Consider the following 25,180-nt stretch of genomic DNA (forward strand, 5'->3'; position numbering starts at 1 on the left):
ATGCTATCATACTTCTATCTCTTGGGAAGAGGAAGGTAATGCTACAGAAGAGATAGGGAGTGTTATTCTAATGGAAATTCCTCCACATGTATGCAGACAGAATAGAAAGAAATTGGAAGGAAAGATTATGATATATATATATTGGGATTTTTGCTTTTAATGTCAGATTTATGGGTAGTACATTAAAATACTTCAGACTCGTGTTTTCACTAAACTTACAGTGTTCATTTTGTCATAGGTTTCAACTCATGAGGAAAAAGAAAGGGTCAGATACTTTCATGATGATGATAACTTAAGCCTAAATGATTTAGTCAAGAATGAAAAGATGGGAACAGCAGAAAATCAGAACAAACTTTTTATGAGAATGACATCAAAGGTAAGATATATTGCTGGGATACCTTTGAATTTTGAGAAATTCAGTCTACCCAGTCTACAATGATGTACTGTTCAGAGACAGCTGGTTCTCTCTAAACTTTGTCTTATTAAATTAAATCCTTTTTAAGACATTAGAAACCTGCATTTTAGAATTGATGTAATTGGGCAGTATACTTTTGGGATTTAGTTTTTTTAAAAATAAGAATTCTGGGTTAATTTTATAATGTATTCTATGAAAATGTTAATTATATATTTGATCTACCATTTAAGAGAACATTTGGGGCAAGACTTTTAATGTTGACAATGTGCTGCTAATTAGATTACCAGTCTGTTTTGTCTTGATGTTTCATCAGTTCTTCATAATTATGCCACAGGTGTATATTTGAAGTAATATATATTATAAAAAATATTATAAAGAAGGCATCTTGGGATAACCTTAAGTCTATTCATATGAAAATTTTATATTCTTTTTAAAAGTATATCAATGTTTCATGGATAGTAGGATGAATTTTTAAATGTCAAATATTAATCTTTGTTGCACACTCTTCATTCCATTTCCTTTCAAACACTGCCATTAACACTTGTTATCAAAGAGACATTTAAGTTAGGGTTTGACCCCACTGGGAAAATTTCTCTCACTGTATTTACAAGTGAAGTTTTATTGGGACACAGCTATGTTCATTTTATTTCTATGTAGTCTGAGGCTATTTTCATTTTATAACTGCTTCATTTACATGTAATCTAAGGTTGTTTTCACTTTATGTGTAGTCTAAGGCTGTTTTCACTTTATAACAGCTGAGCTGAATAGTTGAGACAGAGACTTCATAGCCCACAAGACTGAAAATATTTACTGTCTGGCACTTAATTGAACAAATTGCTATCCTTGCTTATGATGCTATTGGTGATGGGAATTTGAACCTAGGTATGTGAGGGATAGGAGGGAGACTTTTTACAGTATACCTTATTAGACTTTTCTTTTTAGCTTTATGAATATTTTACCTGGTAGAAAAAATTGACTTAATGAAAACTAGAACAAAGGTAATCAAGGTATCAGTGTGTATATATGTGTGTCAGAGGGAGTAAAAGATGCTTTGATTTAAATAGAAATGTTCATTCTTATCACCAAGAATTGTATGGGATCTTAACTTTAGCCTATTAGGTTAATTTTTCTTCTCTTTATTTTGCGGGAAATACTAGAAATCTTCTAGGATCTGGAAATTCACTGCAGAAAGGACATATTTTTATGAAAGTTTCCTTCTCAGAAATTTAGAAGTGTGAATGAAATATAGTTTTAGTAATTTTATCATAATCCATTCACATTTATACAGAAAATAAAACCTTTTTAGAATTTTTAGTTAAAAATAAATCACTTATTAATTAAAAAGGTATTTATTGGGTACCTAATTTGTGCTGAATACCATTTCAGGTGCTGGGTATAGTGAAGTAATAAAGTTCCCCAACCCCAAGGAGCTTATAGTTTGTTGGATGAGATAGAAAATGAACAAATGCATGATATAAAAATTACATAACATTAAAAAATTATATAACATAAATACTGTGTCACAAAATAGAAAATATTTTTGTAGAGAGTAAAACAAGATAAAAAGAGATAGGATGGTGTTTTCAGTAGAATGCTGAAGGAAGACCTGTCTGTGAAGGTGATGTTTCAGCAGACTTCAGAACAAAGTGAAGGGGAGTGGTCTGTATAAAAATCTGGGGGAAGACCTTGTAGCAGAAACAAATGCAGAGGATCTGAAGAAAAGACAAACACTACAAGCCTTAGAAGACAGCAGGCTGACACGTGACTGTGGATAGAGGCAGAAATGAAAAGAGGAAAGAGAGGAAATGAGAAGAGGAAATGGTCAGACCATGTCAGGTCTTGGAGGCCGTGGTGTGAGAGCCTTTGCTTTTGTTTTACTTATTTATTTTTAAAAGTTGCTTTCCCATTCTGCCTTACACCTATGCTGTCACAGGTAACCTTTCTTAGTCTTCTTTTTCCTTTTGGCTGTGCTGGCTCTTTGATCTCCGCAGGCCTTTCTCTAGTTGTGGGAAGTGAGACCTGCTCTCCGGCTGCAGCGTGCGGGTTTCCTTTGTTGCACAGCATGGGCCCTAGGGTGCATGGGCTCCGTGGTGTGGCTCTTGGGCTTCAGAGCACAGGCCCAATAGTTGTGGCACACAGACTTATGTGTCATGGCATGCAGGGCCGAACCCATGTCTCCTGCATTGTCAGGCAGATCGTTACCACTGAGCCGCCAGGGAAGCCCTTGTTTGTTTCAAATGATGAGAAACCATTTGAAGGTTTCTAGTAGGACCTCATGACCTCATTTTGTGTTTTATAGTTGTCCCAGGGCTTCCCTTGTGGCTCAGCTGGTAAAGGATCTGCCTGCAATGCGGGAGACCTGGGTTTGACCCCTGGCTTGGGAAGATCCCCTGGAGAAGGCAAAGGCTACTCACTCCAGTATTCTGACCTGAGAATTCCATGGTCTGTATAGTCCATGGGATCGCAAAGCGCTGGGCACGACTGAGCGACTTTCACTTTCACATAGATCTTATATATTCTCTCTCTTTTTTTGTCTTTGTTCTCTCTGCTTTTCAATTGTCGAAAGTTTCTGTTGTCATATCCTCAAGCTCACAGATTTTTTTTCCTTAGCCTTGTCCAATTATTAATAGATTCATCAAAGGCAAATTTGTCACTTCTGTTATGGTGTTTTTTTATCTCTAGCATCTAGTGTTTTTTCTTTTCTTTTTTTTGGTTCTTTCTTTGCTTATGTTGTACTTGTGCTTAGTCACTCAGTCACGTCCAGCGCTTTGGACTGCAACCTGCCAGTGTCCTCTCTCCATAGAATTTTTCAGGCAAGAGTCTTCCTGGCCCAGGGATCAAACATACATGTCCTGTACTCTTGCATCTGCTTACATTACCCATCTGTTTTTCGTGAGCCTGTGCTGCTGGACTGTGGATTCCACCAGTACTTCACAGGTTTTTCTCCACTTAGTTGGAATAGAGTGGCTAGGAGGGGCTGGATTTGAATGTTTCCCTTCTTTCAGGTAGATTAGGCTCTGCTAACACTCTAGCAGGTTAAACTCTGGTATGGTAATTTCTGATGAAGGGCTGGCCTTGTTAAGAAGAAAAGAACGCCCTGGTATATTTCAGTGTTTCTTTTTCCCTTCCGCTCTTGAAAGTCATAGAGGATTTTTCTCTGATCTTTACTCTGAGGACCTGGTAGAGCTCCAAGAGGTAAAATTCACAAAATTTTGAGGGGGCCCTCAATGACTGGATTCCCCTGGCTTTTTTTTTTTTTTTTTTTTTTTCCTGCCGCGCGTGCCAGGGGGAGAGCTGGCCCCGAGGGCGCAGGAACCGGGGTCTTGTGCCACGCGGGCAGGAAAGGGGGAGGGGCACGCGCCCCAGGGGTAGGAGGCTGACCCCCGGCGCTCAGAAACTGGGAGGGGCGGCGGGCGCGGGCGGGGCTCTCGAGCCGCGCAGGAAAGGAGGGATTTTCGAGCCGTGCGCGCCTGGGGGAGGGCTGGCCCCGTGCGCTCAGGAATGGGGGCACTTGTGCCCCGTGTGATGGAGGCTCCGCGCGCGCAAGAAGTGGGGGCTCACGTCGCCTCCCCTGGCATTTTTAACTTGGATGTCTGTCTACACTGAGCCTCCTGAAATTTATCAAGTACAGTTTAGATTTTCCTACCCTGGCACTGGTTCTCACAGAACCACTGGGTTTTTTTTTTATAGATAAATTAGGATTCTTTGTACCAACCTGATTGTTTCTCCAATTTTGGGGGCAGTTACTTTCCTGAGTCTAAAAAGTGCTGTCAGTTTTTCAGTTTGTTCACCTGTGTACTTGTTGGGATAGAGTGGTGACTTCCTAGCCTCTGAAATGCCAGTCTGGAGACTGTTGGTTTATGTTTTGAAAGATTTTTTGGTGACTCTTGAGAATGTAATGTAGACAGGCAAGAATGGAAGCAGGGAGATTATTTAGGAGGATAATTTCTTTAATTCATATAGAGCCTTGGGTTAGGGTGGTAAACTGGTGAAAAGCAATAACATTTGGAGCAATGATGGTGTCATTCATTGAAACAGAAAAACTTTGACAGGAGAAAAATCTTTCAGGAGGTGCAAGATGAGTACTATTATGAACACATTAAGTATGCCCATTAGTCATTCACATGATGGTGTGGAATGACTGTGCATGGAGCTCTGGGTATATCTTGGTTCTCCCATATAGATACAGATGCTGTTAACAGGGACTTAAGAAATTGTTTATGAGGAGGATCTGAAGACTGAGCTGAGCACTATCTGAAAGAAGGAAAAAGATTCAGCGAATGGGATTCAGAAGGCACGACCAGTGAGGTAGAAGGAAAACCACGTGGTGTTTCGGAAGCCAGAGGAGACAAGAAGGATGTTGTGAATAACTGTGTCTCCTGTTTCTGAGAGACTGTAGGATTTTCACAGATGGAAAAATGAGTATTCATTTGGCATTGGGAATGCTTCTGATGACTTTTTTTTGTGACCATGCCATTAAGCTTGTGGGATCTTAGTTCCCCAAGCAGGGATTGAACCTGGGTCATGGCGGTGAAAGTCCTGCATCTTAACCACTGGACCACCAGCAAACTCCCTTTGTGACTTTGATAAGTGGTTTTCTTGGTCTCTGAAAGAGAAAAGCTTGATTACGATGTGTTCAAGAGTGAGTGTAAGAACAGGTGGTGAAGAGATAAGCTTAGAAAGGAGCTGCTTACTGTCCATCAGGAAAGGCACAGATGCAGTTAGGTTTGTAAATGTGGGAGTAGCAAATGAACTAGTTTTCCTCTTATTGCCTCTATTAGTTGAATGAAAGGACTCAGGTATCACTTGAGAGTGATGATGAAGAAGGAGTGTTAATTCCAACAAGTACTGCTCCCAATTAGATAATAATAATTCAAAGGAAAATAAATAATCTTCCACCAGGTTAGTGCAAGACCACATGTTTTGATGACCAGGCAAAAATTGTTACAGCTTGGCTGGAAAGTTCTGATTCATCCACCATATTCACCAGACATTGCACCTTCAGATGTCCATTTCCTTTGGTCTTTACAAAGTTCTCTTAATGGAAAAAATTCATTTCAATTCATTCAATTCCCTGGAAGACTGCAAAAGATACCTGGAACATAAAGATAAAAAGTTTGGGAAGATGGAATGGTGAAGTTGCCAGGAAAGTGGCAGAAGATAGTGGAACAAACTGGTGAATACATTTTTCAATAAAGTTCTTGGTGAAAATGAAAATGGCAAGACTGAGGACAAAATTGGTCTTAGAGCAATATGTGCAAAGCCTGAAGAGAACAGTACTTTGGGGGACTAAAATAGGGTGGCAAAGTATAGAGTTTGAGTAGGGATATGATCACATGTGACTGACTGTGTGGATCACAACAAACTGTGGAAAATTCCTAAAGAGATGGGAATATCAGACTACCTTACCTGCCTCCTGAGAAAACTGTGTGCAGGTTAAGAAGCAACAGAAGCAGACACGGAACAACAGACTGGTTCCAAATTGGGAAGAGTAGGTCAAGGCTGTATATTGTCACCCTGCTTATTTAACTTCTATGCAGAGTACATCATGCGAAATGCCCAGCTGGATGAAGCACAAGCTGGAAACAAGATTGCCCAGAGAAATACCAGTAACCTCAGATATGTAGATGACACCACCCTAATAGCACAAAGTGAAGAGGAACTAAAAAGTCTCTTCAGTCGCTCAGTCATGTCTATCTCTTTGCGACCCCATGAACTGCAGCACGCCAGGCTTCCCTGTCCATCACCAACTCCCAGAGCTTGTTCAAACACATGTCCTTCGAGTCAGTGATGCCTTCCAACCATCTCATCCTCTGTTGTCCCTTCTCCTCCCACCTTCAATGTTTCCCAGCATCAGGGTTTTTTCCAGTGAGTCAGTTCTTCACATCAGGTGCCAAATATTGGATCTTCAGCTTCAACATCAGTCCTTCCAATGAATATTCAGGACTGATTTCATTTAGGATGGACTGGATTGATCTCCTTGCAGTCCAAGGGACTCTTAAGAGTCTTTTCCAATACCACAGTTTAAAAGAATCAATTCTTTGGCACTCAGCTTTCTTTATGGTCCAACTCTCAGATCCATACATGACTACTGGAAAAACCATACCTTTGACTATGAAGACCTTTGTTGGCAAAGCCATATCTCTGCTTTTTAATATGCTGTCTAGGTTGGTCATAGCTTTTCTTCCAAGGAGCATGTGTCTTTGAATTTCATTGCTGCAGTCACCATCTGCAGTGATTTTGGAGCCCAAGAAAATAGTCTGTTAGTGTTTCCATTTTTTCCCCATCTATTTGCCTTGAAGTAATGGGACTGGATGTCATGATCTTTGTTTTTTGAATGTTGAGTTAAAGATCCTCTTGATAAAAGTGAAAGAGGAGAGTGAAAAAGTTGGCTTAAAACTCAACATTTGAAAAATGAGGATCATGGCATCCAGTCTCATCACTTCATGGCAAATAGACGGGGAGAAAATGAAAACAGTGACAGACTTTATTTCTTGGGCTCCAAACTCACTCTGGACAGTGACTGCAGCCTTGAAATTATAAGATGCCTCCTCCTTAGAAGAAAAACTATGACAAACCTAGACAGTGTATTAAAAAGCAGAGACATCACTGCCAACAAAAGTCCATATAGTCAAAACTATGATTTTTCCATTGGTTATGTGAGAATTGCACCATAAAGAAGGCTGAGCACTGAAGAACTGATGCCTTCCAACTGAGGTGTTGGAGATGACTCTTGAGAATTCCTTGGACAGCAAGGATATAAAACCAGTCAATCCTAAAGGTAATCAACCCTGAATATTCATTGGAAGGACTGATGCTGAAGCCGAAGCTCCATTACTCTGGCCATTTGATGGGATGAGCTGACTCATTGGAAAAGACAGACGCTGGCAAAGATTGAGAGGGAAGGGGGCAACAGGGATGAGATGGTTGGATGGAACCACTGACTCAATGGACAAGAGCTTGAACAAACTCTGGGAGATTAAGAAGGACAGGGAAGTCCGGTGTGCTGCAGTCCATGGGGTTGCAAAGAGTTGGACACTGAGCAACTGAAAAACAACATGATCATGTGTGACTGAGGTGACTCATATTTATGAGTCCTTATTGTGTGCCAGGCATGTGCTAAAGGATTAAGAAAGATGACCTTGTTAGATGAATAATATTGTTACAACCATTGTAAAATAGGGAAATAGACCATAGAGAGACTGCAGAAAGATTAAATAACTGCCTGATATTATTATATTAGAATATTACCACAGTTATTCTGATTATAGAACCCAAGTTTTTAACCATTATACCTTTCAATATCTATGATTTAGTAGGCCAAAGAATGGCTTGAACTTGATCCTGTTCCCAATATAGAGCATTTTGAGGATTTTAAGCCAGGACATAAATAAGTTAATAAAATTTTTGTTTTAAAAACATCCTCCTTGCTACAGTTTATTTTGAGGAAGGTTTAGAGAAAGTGCCTTGAGATACAATTGAAAACTGTTTTATATTCTATGTGGAATGCATGCTAATTTTTAATTTTTTTTATCATGGATGAGCTTCTGGGATTTATTTTTGTTAATGAAAATAAATTTTAATTCCTAATTTAAGTAAATTAGGAGTTTGGGGTTAACAGATATACACTCTTGTATATAAAACAGCAAGCAAAGACCTACTGATTAACACAGGAAACTACATTCAACTTTCTGCAGTAACCTATAATGGAAAAGAATTCAGAAAAGAGCACACACATATACACATACACGTGCACACATGTATGTATCTGAATCATTCTGCTGCACACCTGAAATCAGTATTTTTTTTTTCAATTTCTCCTTTATTTATTTATTTATTTTTTCAGTGGGTTTTGTCATACATTGATATGAATCAGCCATAGATTTACACGTATTCCCCATCCCGATCCCCCCTCCCACCTCCCTCTCCACCCGATTCCTCTGGGTCTTGCAAACCAACCACACTTTAATAAGATAAATACGCTTTTAACAGAGTTTTTAAGCATTATCAAAACACCATTACCACATACCCCTAAATTAGCAGTACGTCAGTGTGTCTAGCCAAAGACCACCATGGACACATAGAATTAAGTTTAGTTTATTATATAGCTGCTGTTAAGTCACTTCAGTCGTGTCCGACTCTGTGCGACCCCATAGACGGCAGCCCATCAGGCTCCCCCGTCCCTGGGAGTCTCCAGGCAGGAACACTGGAGTGAGTTGCCATTTCCTTCTCCAATGCATGAAAGTGAAAAGTGAAAGTGAAGTCGTTCAGCCCTGTCTGACTCTTAGTGAACCCATGGACTGTAGCCTACCAGGCTTCTCCTCCTCCATCCATGGGATTTTCCAGGCAAGAGTACTGGAGTGGGGTGCCATTGCCTTCTCCATTATTATATAGCAGCAAAACAGAATTCACACCATGTTGAACTGTGGGATATTCTCCATAAGAGTGTTAGAAAGGCTTATTAAAAGAATTTGATTATGTATGCATGAAACATACATAATTTTATAAAATTAAAATTATAAAAATAAATTAAAAAGAAAATTATTTTTTAAAGAGAAGGGAGAAAATAGTTCTCAACATTAGCAAATTGGTGGTATGTTTAATAGAAGGTATGCTAATTTTATAGGGAAAGTTGTTCTTAACCTCTCTGTGATTTAGTTTCCTCGTTTATAAATCAAAGTGATAATGATTCCCTCCTCATAGGAGTGTGAAAGTAAAGGTGTCAGTCTCTGTTGTGTCCAACTTTTTGCGACTGCTAGGCTCCTCTGTCCATGGAATTCTCCAGGCAAAAATACTGGAGTCGGTTGCCATTCCCTTCTCCAGGCGATCTTCCAGGCCCAGGGATCGAACTCAGGTCTCCTGCATTGGAGGCAAATTCTTTTTTGTCTGAACCACCAGGGAAGCCCATAGGAGTATAAAAACAATCAAATTGCATAGAATTGCACATACTAAATACTCAGTACACTCTATTTGTGATGATAATGATAATAAATTGATCCCTGCAGTTCAAACTTAAATTTTAATCACTTTTTTCTTTTTTAAAATTTTCATGTAACCTTTTTATCACAGAACTTGTAACTTCAGTATGCCACAGTATTATCAGACACAACTGAGCGACTAACAGTTTCATTTTATTTTTTTCATGACAATAAACTGAATAAACCACTGCCTTCTCTCTACTACTTTTATTTTGGTTTTTCAGTTTATGGGAAAAGCAGACGGAGACTATTACACTCTGGATGACATGTTTGTCTCCAAAGCAGCTGAGAGTGAACATTTTGGTGAAGAGGAAGAGAATCAGAGGAAAAAAGCTATTGCTGAGCACCGGAGTCTTATTGCACAAATGGAAAAATGTCTTTATTGTTTTGACAGCTCTCAATTTCCCAAGCACCTTATTGTTGCAATAGGTGTTAAGGTAAGAAATATAGTGTTTATTGTCCTAAGGAAATGAATTAATGGTATATGTAAATTTGCTTCTTTCTTCATACACTTCTAAGATTCTAAGTAATCCATCTTGTCTTACTCTATGTTTCAAATATTTTCTAAGTTCCCATGATTCTTAGGATTTTCTATAGATTGAGTATAAATATTCAAATGATATGAAGCTCATGTTTCATGTAATTCCACTCTACAGAGAGGCAACATTGAGTTGTGCTTCAGGCCTTAGACTTTGGATCCAGACCACGTGGATTCAGATCCTTGCTCTGCCATATCCCATCTGTGTGATCTTATTTTCATGATTGGCACTTAAGTGTCAGTATTAAAATCACTTCAGAGCTACTTACTCTAAAGTAGCTTCTGCTTCTTCCCTTACATTCTCATGAAATCTTTTTATTTCTTTATAGGCTATCTCATAATTTGAAGAAGTTTGTTGTACAGTTAATGCTTGGTAACCCCTGGGGATTGGTTTCTTCAGTCCCGTATATTATAATCCACAGATGCTCAAGTCCCATAGTCAGCCCTCCATATCTATATTTTGTTTTACTTGTTGAGTGTCCCCCTTAGTAGTCTGTTAGTTCCGTTAGTGTAGGTAACTTTTACTTATTGTATATATGCATGTTTATAGTCACTTCTTCAATAAATATTCTTGGTGTTCAGTCACTCAGTCATGTCCAACTCTTTGTGACCTCATGAACTGCAGCACACCAGGCTTCCCTGTCCTTCACTGTCTCCTGGAGCTTGCTCAAACTCATGTCCATTGAGTCGGTGATGCCATCCAACCGTCTCGTCCTCTGTTGTCTCCTTCTCCTCAGTAAATATTAAGTATCACTTATTTAGTAGCCACTCATAATAGTCACTTATTTCAGTATTTGGCAATTTAATTCTTACATTAAGTAAATAATTATCATGTACCTGTTGTATGTCAGAACTTAATTAGTCACTGGGGAAAAGTAGAGAATCAAATATACTTGTGTAGATTGTATTCTAGTGAAATAGAGCAGAAAATAAATAATGTAATGGTTGCCCTGATTTAAGGAATGTTGTTATGAAACAGATATAGAGAGGAAATGTGGAAATGTGGGAGGCTGTTTTTTGAGAAGCTGATCGAAAAGGCTTCTCTGAGGAGATATTTTATAGGTATGAAAGATGAGAAAAAGCAAGCAACATGAAGATCTGAATGAATAATGTTTCAGAAAGAGGTGTCAGTGAGTGAAGACACGAGGTAGGCATTTATGGAACTGAAGGGGAAAAAAAAAACAGTGTAGCTAGAGTGGAGTGAGTGAGAAAAAGTGGTGTGATTGGAAGTTGAATGAATGAATGCTAGTTTCAGAAACTAATAGTGTGGAAAATATACATATGCATATTGTTTGTTACACACACATATACACAGAACCTATGTAGCCAAAGAACTAGTATTGATTTTTTCATTCCAATTCTAGTCTTTAATACCTTTAGGTCATTGAGAACGTCAGTTTATCAGCTTAAATTTTGTTTTTTTTTTTAATTTTAACTTTTCATTACCCTTCTTTTCCATTTGTTTCTTTCCTCTAGACTTTATCAAAAAGTAAAAGTAAAAAATTCCATTCAAAATTTAATCAGTCAAAAAACTCTTAACCCACCTTGCCAGTTACTTGTATTAATTTTCCCATGTTCTTTTCTAGACTGTTACATAAACATTTACATTTTCATAATTAGGACATTTGGTATAAATATTTCATTCCTCTTTAGTCTGACCCCTACCTTTACAAAATGTAAGAATAAATTAAACATAAAGTAACAAAGTTTTCAAAAAGTCTTTATCAGAAGTTTGGGTTTTTTTCAATGACTTCATTTTCCCTAAAGCACTGAAGACAGTCAGGGTCCACACAGGCACAAAGGTGTGAAGTGTACACTTCTGTTTGCCTCCTGATTTATAGGCTGTGTCCCAAAGGCATTTCTCAGTGAAAGGAACTGTTGGCCAGTAAAGAGCCATTTTCTATTTTCAACTCATATATTGTTTCATGCATTTCATTTCCTATTCTCAGTTTTCCTTTTTTACTGTGAGGTAATCCACATTTTTCAGTTAGAAGGTATTAAATTTTAATTATAAAATTAATTTTCCAATTAAAGGTACTAAATGTTCTTTTTGCCTCTAACTTACTGAGCATTAGCTGATCTGTTTCTTCCTCTTGAGCCAGTCATATCATTTTGATTTCATTTTAGCACTATTTGAATAGTGTTATTAACACGAATAGATCCTTTCTTGATCTGTGCTTTATTGTGCTATCTTAGCTCTAAAAAAATACTGTATCTTAATTAGCTTCAGATTTTCATCTATGAATATTTTAATATAGAAATGCTTGAAATATTGATTTGATGGAATTTTATCTGTTTCCTACAATATCTGACTGTTTATCCTATCTGTTGTAGCTAATAGATTATTTTATTAATCTGAATAAGCAATAAGATATTTACCCTTTTAGTCATTACCCGAGTTAATTATATCTGACTGCAAGTTTCTAAGGAATTACTTTATGTTAGTAATAATTAACAGTATTCTAAAGCAATTCAGTCATACTCATTCTTCTTGAATTTCTAATACTTAAAGTTAATGTCTTAAATACAAATTTCTTATGAAGCTATGTTAGTACTCATTAGAGTCAGACAGTTATATTAGTTTCTGGTCATAAATTGTCCCTACCTTCTCCTTTTTTAAAAATAAAAAAATTATCTATCCTCTTTTTGTCTTAACACTATACTTTACTTTAAACAGTGCTTTAATTTTTAATTAAGACAACATAAACAGATAGATTATTCCATGTTGCTGGGTTGGAAGAATCAATATTGTGAAAATGACTATACCGCCAAGTGCAATCTACAGATTCATTGTGATCCCTATCAAATTACCAAGGCCATGTGTTACAGACTTAGAACAAAAAATTTCATACTTGATATGGAAACACAAAAATAGCAAAACCAGCCTTGAGAGAGAAGAATGAAGCTAGAGGCATCAACCTTTCTGACTTCAAACTGTACTACAAAGCTACAGTCATTGAGACAGTATGGTTTGGCACAAAAATGGAAATCTAGACCAGTGGAACAAGATAGAGAGCTAGAGATAAAACCACCACCTATGGTACCTTGTTTTTGACAATGGAGGCAAGAATATACAGTGGGGCAAAGATAGCCTCTTGCATAAGTGGTGCTGGGAAAACTGGACAGCCACACAGCTACGTGTAAAAGAATGAAATCAGAACACTTCCTAACACCATAGACAAAGAAAATCTAAATTAATTAAATACCTAAATGTAAGACCAGAAACTATAAAACTCTTAGAGGAAAACATAGGCAGAACACTTGATGACATAAATCAAAGTAAGATTCCCTATGACCCAACTCCTAGAGTAATGGAAATAAAAATAAGCAAGTGGGACCTCATTAAGCTTAAAAGCTTTCAAACAGCAAAGGAAGCTATAAACACGGTGAAAAGCAAACCCTCAGAATGGGGGAAAATAATAGCAAATGAAACAACTGACAAAGGATTAATTTCTAAAATATACAAGCAGCTCATACAACTCAATACAAGAAAAGCAAACAATCCAATCAAGAAGTGGGGAAAAGACCTGAAAAGACATTTCTCCAAAGAAGACATACAGATGAAAAGAAAACAAAAGACAAAAATGAAAAGAAGACATACAAACACATGAAAAGATGCTCAGCATCACTCATTATTAGAGAAATGCAAATCAAAACTGCAATGAGATATCACTTCACACCATTCAGAATAGCCATCATCAAAAAGTCTGCAAACAATAAATGCTGGAGAGAGTGTGGAGAAAAGGGAACGCTCTTGCATTGCTGTAATGTAAATTGATACAGCCACTGTGGAAGATGGTATGGAGATTTCTTAAAAAACTAGGAATAAGACCACCATGTGACCCAGCAATCCCACTCCTAGGCATACACCCTGAAGGTGAAAGTTGCTTAGTCATGTCTGACTCTTTGCGACCCCATGGACTGTACAGTCCATGGAATTCTCCAGGCCAGAATACTGGAGTGGATAGCCTTTCCCTTCTCCAGGAGATCTTCCCAACCCAGCGATCAAACCCAGGTCTCTCGCATTGCAGGCAGATTCTTTACTAGCTTAGCCACAAGGGAAACCCAAGGAAACCAAAATTGAAAAAGACACATATACCCCAGTGTTCATTGCAGCGCTATTTAAAATGGTTAGAACATGGAAGCAACATAGATGTCCATCAACAGATGAATGGATGAAGAAGCTGTGGTACATATACATATATACAATAGAATACTACTCAGCCATAAAAGAAACACATTCAAGTCAGTTCTAATGAGGTGGATGAACCTAGAGCCTATTATACAGAGTGAAGTAAGTCAGAAAGAGAAATATAAGTCTTACATACTAATGCATATGTATGGAATCAAGAAGGATGGTGCCAATTAGTTTTATTTTCAGGGCAGCGATGGAGAAACAGACAGAGAACAGAATTCTGGACACAGGGGGAGGGGAGGAAGGAGGGTGAGCTGTGTGGGAGAGTAACATGGAAACTTACATTACCATATGTAAAACAGGTGGCCAGTGGGAATTTGCTGCCTGACTCAGGGAGCTCTGTATCAGCTTAGAGGGGTGGGGTGGGGAGGGAGATGGGAGGGAGGTTCAAGAGGCAAGGACATATGTATGCCTGTGGCTGATTCGTGTTGATATTTGGCAGAATACAACAAAATTCTGTAAGGTGATTATCCCTCAATTAAAAATAAAATCAGATAAAAATACTTTGACTTTTAGAGCAGTTTTACATTTACAGAAAAATTATGAAACAATATAGAGTTTTATTACCTTGAGCCTGGTTTCCTGTTATTTCCATCTTAACATTGGGAAAATTGTTACATCTAATGAATCAGTACTATTTTTTGGTTTGTTTTATTTAATATAGCTGATGAATAATATGTTAGTTTCAGGTGTACTATAATGATCTGACATTTGCATTCATTATGAAATGATCATCATGAAAAGTCTAGTAACCATCAGTTCCCATACAAAGTTATTACAGTATTATTAGCCATATCCCTAATGTGTATTATACCCCCATGCCTTATTGATTTTATAACTGGGGTTTTATACCTCTTAGTCCCCTTCACCTATTTTGTACCCCATCCCCAAACACTCCCCTCTGCCAACACCCACTTATTCTCTGTATCTGTAAGTTTGACTTTGTTTTGTTATGTTTGTTCATTTGTTTTTTTGATTTCACATATATGTGAGATGGTATTTATCTTTCTGCATCTAACTTGTTTCATTTAGCCTAATTCACTGTAGATCATTCCATAGTGTTACCAATGCCAGGATTTCATTTTCATTATGGCTGAGTTATATTTCATTGTATATATGTTTCACACATACATATACCATATCTTCTTTATTCATATTGAAGGATGCTTGAATTTCTTATATATCTTGGGTATTGTGAGTAATGCTGTAATGAACATTGATGTCCGTATATCTCTTTGAATTAGTGTTTTGTTTTTGGGGGGTGAATAACCACAAGTGGAATTGCTGGATCATATGGCAGTTCTATTTTTAATTTTTTGAAGAAGTTCCACACTGTTCCGCAGTGCCTGCACCAATTTACATTACCACCAATAGTGTAGCAGGGTTCTCTTTTTGTCCACATCCTCACTAACATTTGTTATTTATTCATTTATTTATTTTTGATGATAGCCATTCTGACAGGTATGAGATGGTGGTATCCCACTGTGGTTTTGATTTGCAATTCCCTTATTAGTGATATTGAGCATTTTTTCATGTGTCTGTTGGCCATCTGTATATCTTCTTTGTAAAATTCTGTTTGGTCCTGTGCCCGTTTTTTTTTTTTTTTTTTTTTTTTTTTTGCTTTCATTTTATATATTTATTTAATTGGAGGATAATTGCTTTACAGAGTTTTGTGGTTTTCTGTCATAACATCAAGCATCATCATAGGTGCACTCATGTCCACTGCTCCTAAACCTCCCTCCCACCTCCCTCTCCATCCTGCCTTCTAGATTGTCACAGAGTCCCTGATTGAGGTCCCTGAGTGATACAGCAGATTCCCGTTGGCTGTCTGTTTTGCATATGGTATTGTAAGTTTCCGTGTTACCGTCTCCATACAGCTCACCTTCTCCCTCCTCCCTTCCCCTGTGTCCACAGGTCTGTTCCCTATGTCTGTTTCCCCATTGCTGCCCTGAGCATTAATTCCATTTTTAAAGTACCATCTTTTAAGATTCCATATATATGTGTTAGTATACTATATTTCTATTTCTGACTTACTTCACTGTATAATAGACTCTAGGTTCAGCCACATCACTAGAACTGACTCAAATGTGTTCCTTTTTGTGGCTAAGTAGTATTTCATTGTATATATGTACTGCAGTTTCTTTATCCATTAATCTGTCAATGAACATCTATGTTGCTTCCATGTTCTAGCTATTGTAAATACTGCTGAAATGAGCATTGGGGTATATGCATCTTTTTCAGTTTTGGTTTCCTCAGGGTATATGCCTAGGAGTGGGATTGCTGGGTCATATGGTGGTTTTTATCTCTAGCTTTTAAGGAATCTCCATACCATCTTCCATAGTGGCTGTATCAGTTTACATTCCCACCAGCAATGCAAGAGCGTTCCCTTTTCTCCACACCCTCTCTCCAGCATGTGTTGTTTGCAGACTTTTTTTGATGATGCTATTCTGAATGGTGTGAAGTGATATCTCATTGCAGCTTTGATTTGCATTTCTCTAATAATGAGTGATGTTGAGCATCTTTTCATGTCTTAGCCATCTGTATGTCTTCTCTGGAAAAATGTCCCTTTAGGTCTTTTCCCACTTTTTGATTGGATTGTTTGTTTTTCTGATATTGAGTTGTATGAGCTTCTTATATATTTTGGAAATTAATCCTTTGTCAGTTGTTTCATCTGCTATTATTTTCTCCCATTCTGAGGGTTGTCTTTTCACCTTGTTTGTAGTTTCCTTTGCTGTGTGAAAACTTAAGTTTAATTAGGTCCCACTTGTTTATTTTTATTTCCATTACTCTAGGAGGTGGGTCATAGAACATCTTGCTTTGATTTATGTCATTGAGTGTTGTGCCTATGTTTTCCTGAAAGAGTTTTATAGTTCCTCTGCCCATTTTTAAATCAATTGTTCGCTGTTTTTGATATTGGTTATGTGAGTTCTTTGTGTATTTTAGGTGTTAACCCCTTATCTATTATTTGCAAATATTTTCTCCTATTCATTAGGCTGACTTTTAATTTGGTGATGATTTCACTATATAAAAACTTTTCAATTTGATGTAATCCCATATATTTATTTCTGCTTCTGTTTCCCTTACCTGCAGAGACATTTCTAAAAACATATTGCTAAGACTGATGTCAAGTGTTTTCTCTAGAAGTTTTATGGTTTCAGGTCTTGCATTTAAATCTTTAATCCATTTTGAGTTTTTTTTTTTTAATATGGCATGAGAAAGTAGTCTAGATTGTTTCTTTTGCATGTCTAGCTTTCCGAGCACCATTTGTTGAAGAGACTGACTTTCCCCTTCGTATGCTCTTGCTTTTTTGGTTGTAGATTAATTGGCCAAGCATGAGTTTATTTCTGGGCTCTCTGTTCTGTTTTTTTGATCTGTCTGTCCATTTTTGTAGCACGACCATTCTGTTTTGATTTCTGTAGCTTTGTAGTGTAATTTGAAATCAGAGAGTGTGATACCTCCAACTTTATCTTCTTCTTCAAGCTTGTATTGGCTGTTCAGAGTCTTTTGTGTTTTTATACAAAGTTTAGAATTATCTGTTGTAGTTCTGTGAAAGATGCCATTGGTATTTTGATAGGGATTGCATCTAATCTCCAGAAGGTTTGGATAGTTTGATCATTTTTAATATTAATTCTTCCAGGCTATGAACACAGATTTTTTTCCATTTATTTTTGTCCTCTTCATTTTTTTTTTTTTCCAATCACTATCTTATCATTTTCAGAGTACAATTTGTTTATCTCCTTGGTAAGATTTATGCATAGGTCTTTTGTTCTTTTCAGTGGAACTGTAAATAAGACTTTTAATTTTTCTTTCTTATAATTGTTACTAGTGTATAAAATGCCACAGATTTCTGCATATTAGTTTTGTATCTCACAATTTTACTGAATTCATTAATTAGTTCTTTTAGCCTCTTGGTAGCATCTTGAGGGTTTTCTATATACAGAATCGTGTCATCTGCAAACCGTGAGGTTTACTTCTTCCTTTCCAGTTTAGATTCGCTTTATTTCTTTTACTTGTCTGATTGCTGTGGCAAAATACAAGTAGCAAGAGTGAGGGCTTCTTTTTCTTTTTATTTGTTTTTTATTGAAATATAAAAATACTAATATAAAATATAAAAAAGCAATATAAAAATTGGTTTACAATGTCATATTCATTTCAGGTTTTTAAGGTAGTGCTTCAGTATTTCTGTAGATTATACTCCATTTAAGATGGTTACAAAATGATGGCGATATGTCCCTGTGCTGTACAGTGTAGCTTTGTTACCTATTTTATACCTAGAAGTTTGTACCTCTTAAGCCCCTACCCCTATCTTGTCTCACCCACTCCTCTCTCCACTGGTAATCACTAGTTTGTTTTCTGTATCTGTTTCATTTTATTCATTTGTTTATTTTTTTAGATTCCACATATAATGGAATTCCACATATACAATATTTATCTTTCTTTGTCTAACTTAAGTCACTACTGAAACACTACATTACAAACCTGAAATGAATATAACATTGTAAACCAACTATATTTCAATTAAAAAAAAAAAAAAGCATTATATCTCCTAGGTCCATCTATGTTGTTACAGTTGACAGAATTCATTCTTTTATTATGGCTGAGTAATATTACATTGTGTGTGTGTGTGTATATAGTATATCTTCTTTATCTTTTTATCTGTTGTTGGACACTTAAGCTGCTTCCACATCTTGGCTATAGTAACACTATGGTAAGTAACACTATGAGCATTGGATTGATGTGTCTTTTCAATTTATTGTTTTCATTTTCCTTGGATATATACCTGGAGTGGAATTGCTGGATCATATGATAATTCTGTATTTAGTTTTTTGAGGAACCTGTATACTGTTTTCTGTAGTGACTTCCAATTTACATTCCCAACAACAGTATATGGCATTTCCTTTTCTCCACATCCCTGCCACCATTTGTTATTTTTAGACTTTTGGATAATAACCATTCTCACATGTGTGAGGTGATATCTTTATGGTTTTGATTTGCATCACTCTGATGACTAGAAATGTTGATTAACTTTTCATGTGACTGTTGGCCACCTATATATCTTCTTTGGAAAAGTGCCAATTCTCGTCTTCTGTTCATTTTTTAATTTGATTGTTTTATTGATATTGAATTTTATGAGCTGTTGACATATTTTGGATAGTAACCCCTTATTTGTCATTAGCATTGCAAATATTTTCTCCCATTCAGTAGGTTGTCTGTTCATTTTTGCTGTGCAAAAACTTTTAAGTTTAATTAGGTCCTGTTTATTTTTGCTTTTGTTTCTTTTGTCGTAGGAGTCCGATCCAAAAATGTACCACATGATTTTTGTCAGGGTTCTGCCTATAATATTCTATGGCTTTAGGTCTTCCATTTATGTCCTTAACCCATAATGAGTTCATTTTTTCATATGGTGCAGGAAAGTGTTCTAATTTCATTTTTTGCATATAGATGTTCAGTTTTCCCAGCACCCCTCGGGACAGGTGGAGGAGACCGTCTTTCCTCCACCGTGTATTCTTGCCTCCTCTGTCGTAGGTTACCTGGCCGCAGGTTCACGGCTTATTTCTGGGCTCTCTATTCTGCTTCTGTCCATCCGTGTCCATTTTGTGCCAGGACCACACTGCTGCTGTGACTTTACTGTAGCTTTGCAGTATCAGCTGAACTGAGGGAGCATGGCTCCTGTGGTTTTGTTCTTTCTTCTCAAAATGGCTCTGGTTATTCTGGGTCTTTTGTGTTTCTATACATAAATTTTAAGATTATTTGTTCTAATTCTTTGAAAAATATGATTATTTTGATATGAATTGCATTAAACTTTTAGATTGCTTTGGGTAATTTGGACATTTTAGCCATGTTACTTCTACAAATTCATGAACACAGGATCTCTCTCCATTTCTTTGTATCATCGCTCCCCTTCATAAGTGTCCTATAGTTTTCAGACTTCAGGTCTTTCACATGATTAGTTGAAGTTTATTTCTAGGTATTGTCTTCTTTTTGACGCAGCTTTATATGGGATTATTTTATTGCTTTATTTTCTGATTATTCATTATCAGTGTATAGAAAAACAGCTTTCTGTATATTAATCTTTTATCCTGCATCTTGACTGAATTCATTTATTTGTTATAGTAGATTTTTTTATATCATCTTTAGAATTTGTTACGTATAGTGTCATGTCATGCAAACAGTTTTACTTCTTCCTTTCCAATTGTATCCTTTTTATTTTTTTCCTTCTCTGATTGCTGTGACTAAAGACAGATGGTAAAAGTGGACATTCTTTTTATTCCTGGTCTTAGAGAAAATACTTTCAGCTCTTTACTATTGAGTATAATATTGGCTGTGAGTTTGTCATATATGGCTATGTTATATTGGTATATGTTCTCTGCATGCCCACTTTGGTGACTCTTTTTTATAAATGGATTTTCATTTTGTATGGAATACCTTCTTCAATTTCCTCACTTAATGTGTGTGTAACTTTAGATCTGAAGTAAATCTCTGCTAGGCAGCATTTATATCATTATTGTTTTTATACCCAGTTAGGTGCTCTGTTTCTTTATTGCTGTTTTGTTCATTGTTTTCAGATTGTTTTTATAGTTATTTTTTGTTCCTTTCTTCTCCATTTGTTCTCTTTCCTTATGATTTGATAACTGTCTTTAGTGTTTAGTGTGATATCCACTGGATCATAGAAGAAGCAAGGGAATTCCAAAAAAAAATCTGCTTCCTTGACTACGCTAAAGCCTTTGACTCTGTGGATCATAACAAACTGTGGGAAATTGTAAAAGAGATAGAAATACCAGACCACCTTACATGCCTCCTGGAAACCTGTGTGCAGGTCAAGTAGCAACAGTTCAAACCAGACATGGAACAATGGACTGGTTAAAAATTGGGAAAGGCATACGTGAAGGCTGTATATTGTCACCCAGCTTATTTAACTTTTATGTAGAGTACATCATGCCAAGTGCTGGGCTGGATGAGGCACAGGCTGGAATCAAGATTGCCAGGAGAAATATCAACAACCTCAGATATGCAGATGATACCACTCTAATGACAGAAAGTGAAGAGGAACTAAAGAGCATCTTATTTATTTTACTTTACAACATAGTATCGGTTTTGCCATATATTGACTTGAATCTGCCATGGGTGTACATGTGCTCCCCATCCTGAACCCCCCCTCCCACCTCCCTGCCCATCCCATCCCTAAAGAGCATCTTGAAGGTCAAAGAGGAGAATAAAAAAGCTGGCTTAAAACTCAGCATTCAAAAAGAAGATCATGGCATCCAGTCCCATCACTTCATGGCAAATAGATGGGGAAACAATGGAAACAGTGACAGATCTCATTTTCTTGGGCTCCAAAATCACTGCAGACAGTGACTGCAGCCACTAGATTAAGAGAATTGCTTCTTGGAAGAAAAACTATGGCAAACCTAGACAGCATATTAAAAAGTAGAGACATCACTTTGCCAACAAAGGTCCATATAGTCAAAATATAGTTTTTCCAGTAGTCATGTACGGATGTGAGAGTTAGACCATGAAGAAGACTCCTGGCCGAAGATTGATGTTTTCGAGCTGTGGTGCTAAAGAAGACTGGAGAGTCCCTTGGACTGAAAGGAGATCAAACCAGTCAATTCTAAAGGAAATCAACCCTGAATATTTGTTGGAAGGACTGATGCTGAAGCTGAAGCTCCAGTACTTTGGCCACCTGATACAAAGTGCCAGCTCATTGGAAAAGACCCTGATGCTGGGAAGGACTGAGGGCAAGAGAAGGGGATGACAGAGGATGAGATGGTTGGATGGCATCACTGACTCAGTGGACAAACTCAGGAGGTAATGGACAGGAAAGCCTGGTGTGCTGTAGTCCATGGGGTCACACAGAGTTGGACACGACTTAGCGACTGAACAGCATAAGTGTTACATTTGGACTCTTTTTTCTTTTTTGTGTATATATATGTATATTAAAGTTTCATGTGTAACAAAACAAAATTTATGGTAACAAAACAAAAATATTAAAGTTTATTTTTTTCTTACCCTTATGTTCATATGTAGCATCATTTATATTTACATATATATACTAATTGGCTTCCCAAGTGGTACAGTGGTGAAGAATCCACCTGCCAATGCAGAAGACGTGGATTGTATCCCTGGGTCAGAAAGATCCCATGGAGTAGGAAATGGCAACCCACTCCAGTATTCTTGCCTGGAGAATCCCATGGACAGAGGAGCCTGGTGGGCTACAGTCCATGGAATTGCAAAGAGTCGGACATGACTGAGCACTTACTCCACACACATATGTAAATATAAAATCATTATTTTAAATTCATGATCCATTAAGTTTATACTCATTCTAACCACAATACATTTTAATGCCCTCACCCCCATGTTTAATGTTTTTGTTGTCATATTTTACATCTTTCTGTTTTGTGTATTCCTTAACTACTTACTGTGGATATGGATAATTTTATTACTTCCATCTCTTAACCTTCCTGCTAGCTTTGACCTTTAATATATATTTTCCTTTGCCAGTGAGATTTTTCCTTTCATAATTTTCTTTCTTCTATCATGGCCTTTTCTTTTCTACTTCGTGAAAGTCACTCAGTCATGTCCAACTCTTTGCAACTCCATGGACTGTAGCCCACCAGGTTCCTCTGTCTATGGAATTTTCCAGGCAAGAATACTGGAGTGGGTTGCCATTCCCTTCTCCAGGGGATCTTCCCAACCCAGGGATCAAACTGGGTCTCCTGCATTGTAGGCAGATTGTTTACCGTCTGAGCCACCAGGAAAGCCCCTGAGTCCTTTCATTATTTCTTATAAAGCCTCTTCAGTAGTACTGAACTCTTTTTGCTTTTGCTTGTCTGTAAAACACTTTTACTCTCCTTCAAACCTGCATGATAACCTTGCCAAGTATTGTGGTGGTAGGTTTTTTCTTTTCATCACTTGAAAGATATCATCCTTTCTGCCTTGCAGTTTCTGTTGAAGTTAGCTGATGGCCTTATAGGAGTTACATTATATGTAACTAGTTGTTTTTCTCTTGCTGCTGCTAAGATTCTTTCTTCATTTTTATATTTTGCCATTTTAATTATAATCTTTCTTTGTGCAGACATGTCACATTCCTCTTGTTTGGAAATTTCTGTGCTTCTATAACTGGATATCTGTTTCCTTCTTAAGGTTAGGGAAGTTTTGAGCCATAATTTCATTGACTAGATTCATTGACTAGATTTTCTATCCCTGTTCTTTCTCTTCTTCTGGAACACCTATAATGTGAATATTAGTATGCTTGATGTTGTCTCAGAGGTCTCTCGTAAACTAGTCTCACTGTTAAAATCCTTTTTTGTTGTTGTTGTTCCTCAGCTTGAGTGATTTACATTACTGTCTTCTAGCTCTCTGATCAGTTCCTCTGTATCATGTAATGTACTGTTGATTCCTTCTAGTATATACTTTCATTTTAGTTCTTGAACTTTTAGTACTCTTTGGTTCTTCTTTATATTTTCTCTTTGAAATTGTCACTGTGTTCATCCCTTCTTTTCTGAAGTTTCACTAGCATATTTATAATCATCATCTTGAACTATTGGATCAATTGCTTATCTTTGTTTAGTGGTTCCCCCCACCCCAAGGTTATGTTTTTCTTAAATAGCGAAGCCACTCTTTTCATGTATTTATTTTTGGCTGTACTCAATCTTCTTTGTGCATGGGCTCTCTCCAGTTGCGGTGAGCAGGGAGTATTCTCTGGTTTCAGTGTGCAGGCTTCTTACTGCAGCGGCTTCTCCTGTTGCAGAGCACAGGCTCTGCGGTGTGCAGGCTCCAGAGCATGGACTCGCTAGTTGTGGCACACAGGCTTAGTTGTCCTGCGCCATCTGGATTCCTCCTGGACCAGGGAATCTAACCTGAATCCCCTGCATTGACAGGCAGATTCTTAACCACTTGACTACCAGGGAAGTCCCTGATGTGATGTCTTCTTCCTTCACTTGGAGCATTTCTTTCATCACCTGTTTTACCCAAATTTCAGTTTTATTTCTCTTTATTAGGTGGACCAGTTACTTCTTCCCATCTTTAGAAGTAACCTCTTGGTATGGCTGCAGGCCTGCTGGAGTGCATGGTAGGCTTTCCTCATGGTTAGCAGTGTCACCCTGTAGGGCCTAGGGCTGCTGCTGTCTTGCTGATTTGGGGTGGCGTAGGCTTCCCAAGAGGTTCACATGTGCCAGGCAGGGGTTGGGGCGGGTGCTAGCTTGCTGCAGGGCAGGCCTGGTCCTTGGCACTAATGAGCTAGAGGGAAGGTTTGAGATACTGGTTGCCCATGCTGGTAAATGAGGTAGAACGAGCTGCCTTGAATGGCTGCCGCCAGCTTCTCTGTCCCCAAGGATAGTCCCAATTACTTCTTGCCTCTCTCAGAGGCACTCGAAGGTTGGCAAGTGGGAGGGATCTGAACTAGGCTACTTTGAAACTACTGGCTCTGTGCTACAACTCAGAGAGTGTGAGATTTTGCATGCAGCTTTTAAGAATGGAGTCCCTATTTCCTATTGCCTGTGGGATCTCTCTCATATGCAAGCCTTGAAGGCTTTCAAAGCCAGACATTCTGGGAGTTCATCTTCATGGTGCAAGCCCCCTGCCTGGGAGCCCAGTGTGGAATTCAAATTCCTTGCTCCTTGTGGAGGACCTCTATGACTATCATAGTCCTCTTGTTTGTGGGTTGCTGACTGGGGATGTATGTCCTAACGATAGTGTATCTTCACCCGTTACTTATCTTGTTGTGGCTTCTTCTTTATGTATTTAGTTGCAGAATATCGTTTCTGCTAGTATTCAGGTGGTTCATATAGATAGTTGCTCTGTAATTAGTTGTAGTTTTGTTGTGGCTGTAGGAGGAAGTGAATACAGGGCCTTCCTACTCTACCATCTTAGTCACCTCTCCAATGCTTATTCCTGATATTGCTTCTAATTGTGAATATTGTTGTGATTTAACTGTAAATTTAAGTATGTATAGCCATATTCATATACACTCCTAGTTCTTCACTCAAATACCAAAGAATTTAAAATTTGCATTATTTTAAAGCAACTAGTCAGTTAATAGATAAATGTTA

General features: G+C 37.6%; 1 protein-coding gene across 2 annotated transcripts in view; it reads left to right on the forward strand.

Annotated features, from left to right (window-relative positions):
• CWF19L2 (CWF19 like cell cycle control factor 2) overlaps positions 1 to 25,180 on the forward strand; it is a 147,976-nt gene that overhangs the window by 91,206 nt on the left and 31,590 nt on the right. For both annotated transcript variants that reach the window (XM_061143949.1, XM_061143957.1), the window contains 2 exons: positions 239 to 376; positions 9,618 to 9,830. In XM_061143949.1, the coding sequence (XP_060999932.1) occupies positions 239 to 376; positions 9,618 to 9,830 (351 nt within the window). The remainder of the gene's footprint in view (positions 1 to 238; positions 377 to 9,617; positions 9,831 to 25,180) is intronic.

Source organism: Dama dama, chromosome 1 (assembly GCF_033118175.1).
Source record: "Dama dama isolate Ldn47 chromosome 1, ASM3311817v1, whole genome shotgun sequence".
Taxonomy (NCBI): domain Eukaryota; kingdom Metazoa; phylum Chordata; class Mammalia; order Artiodactyla; family Cervidae; genus Dama; species Dama dama.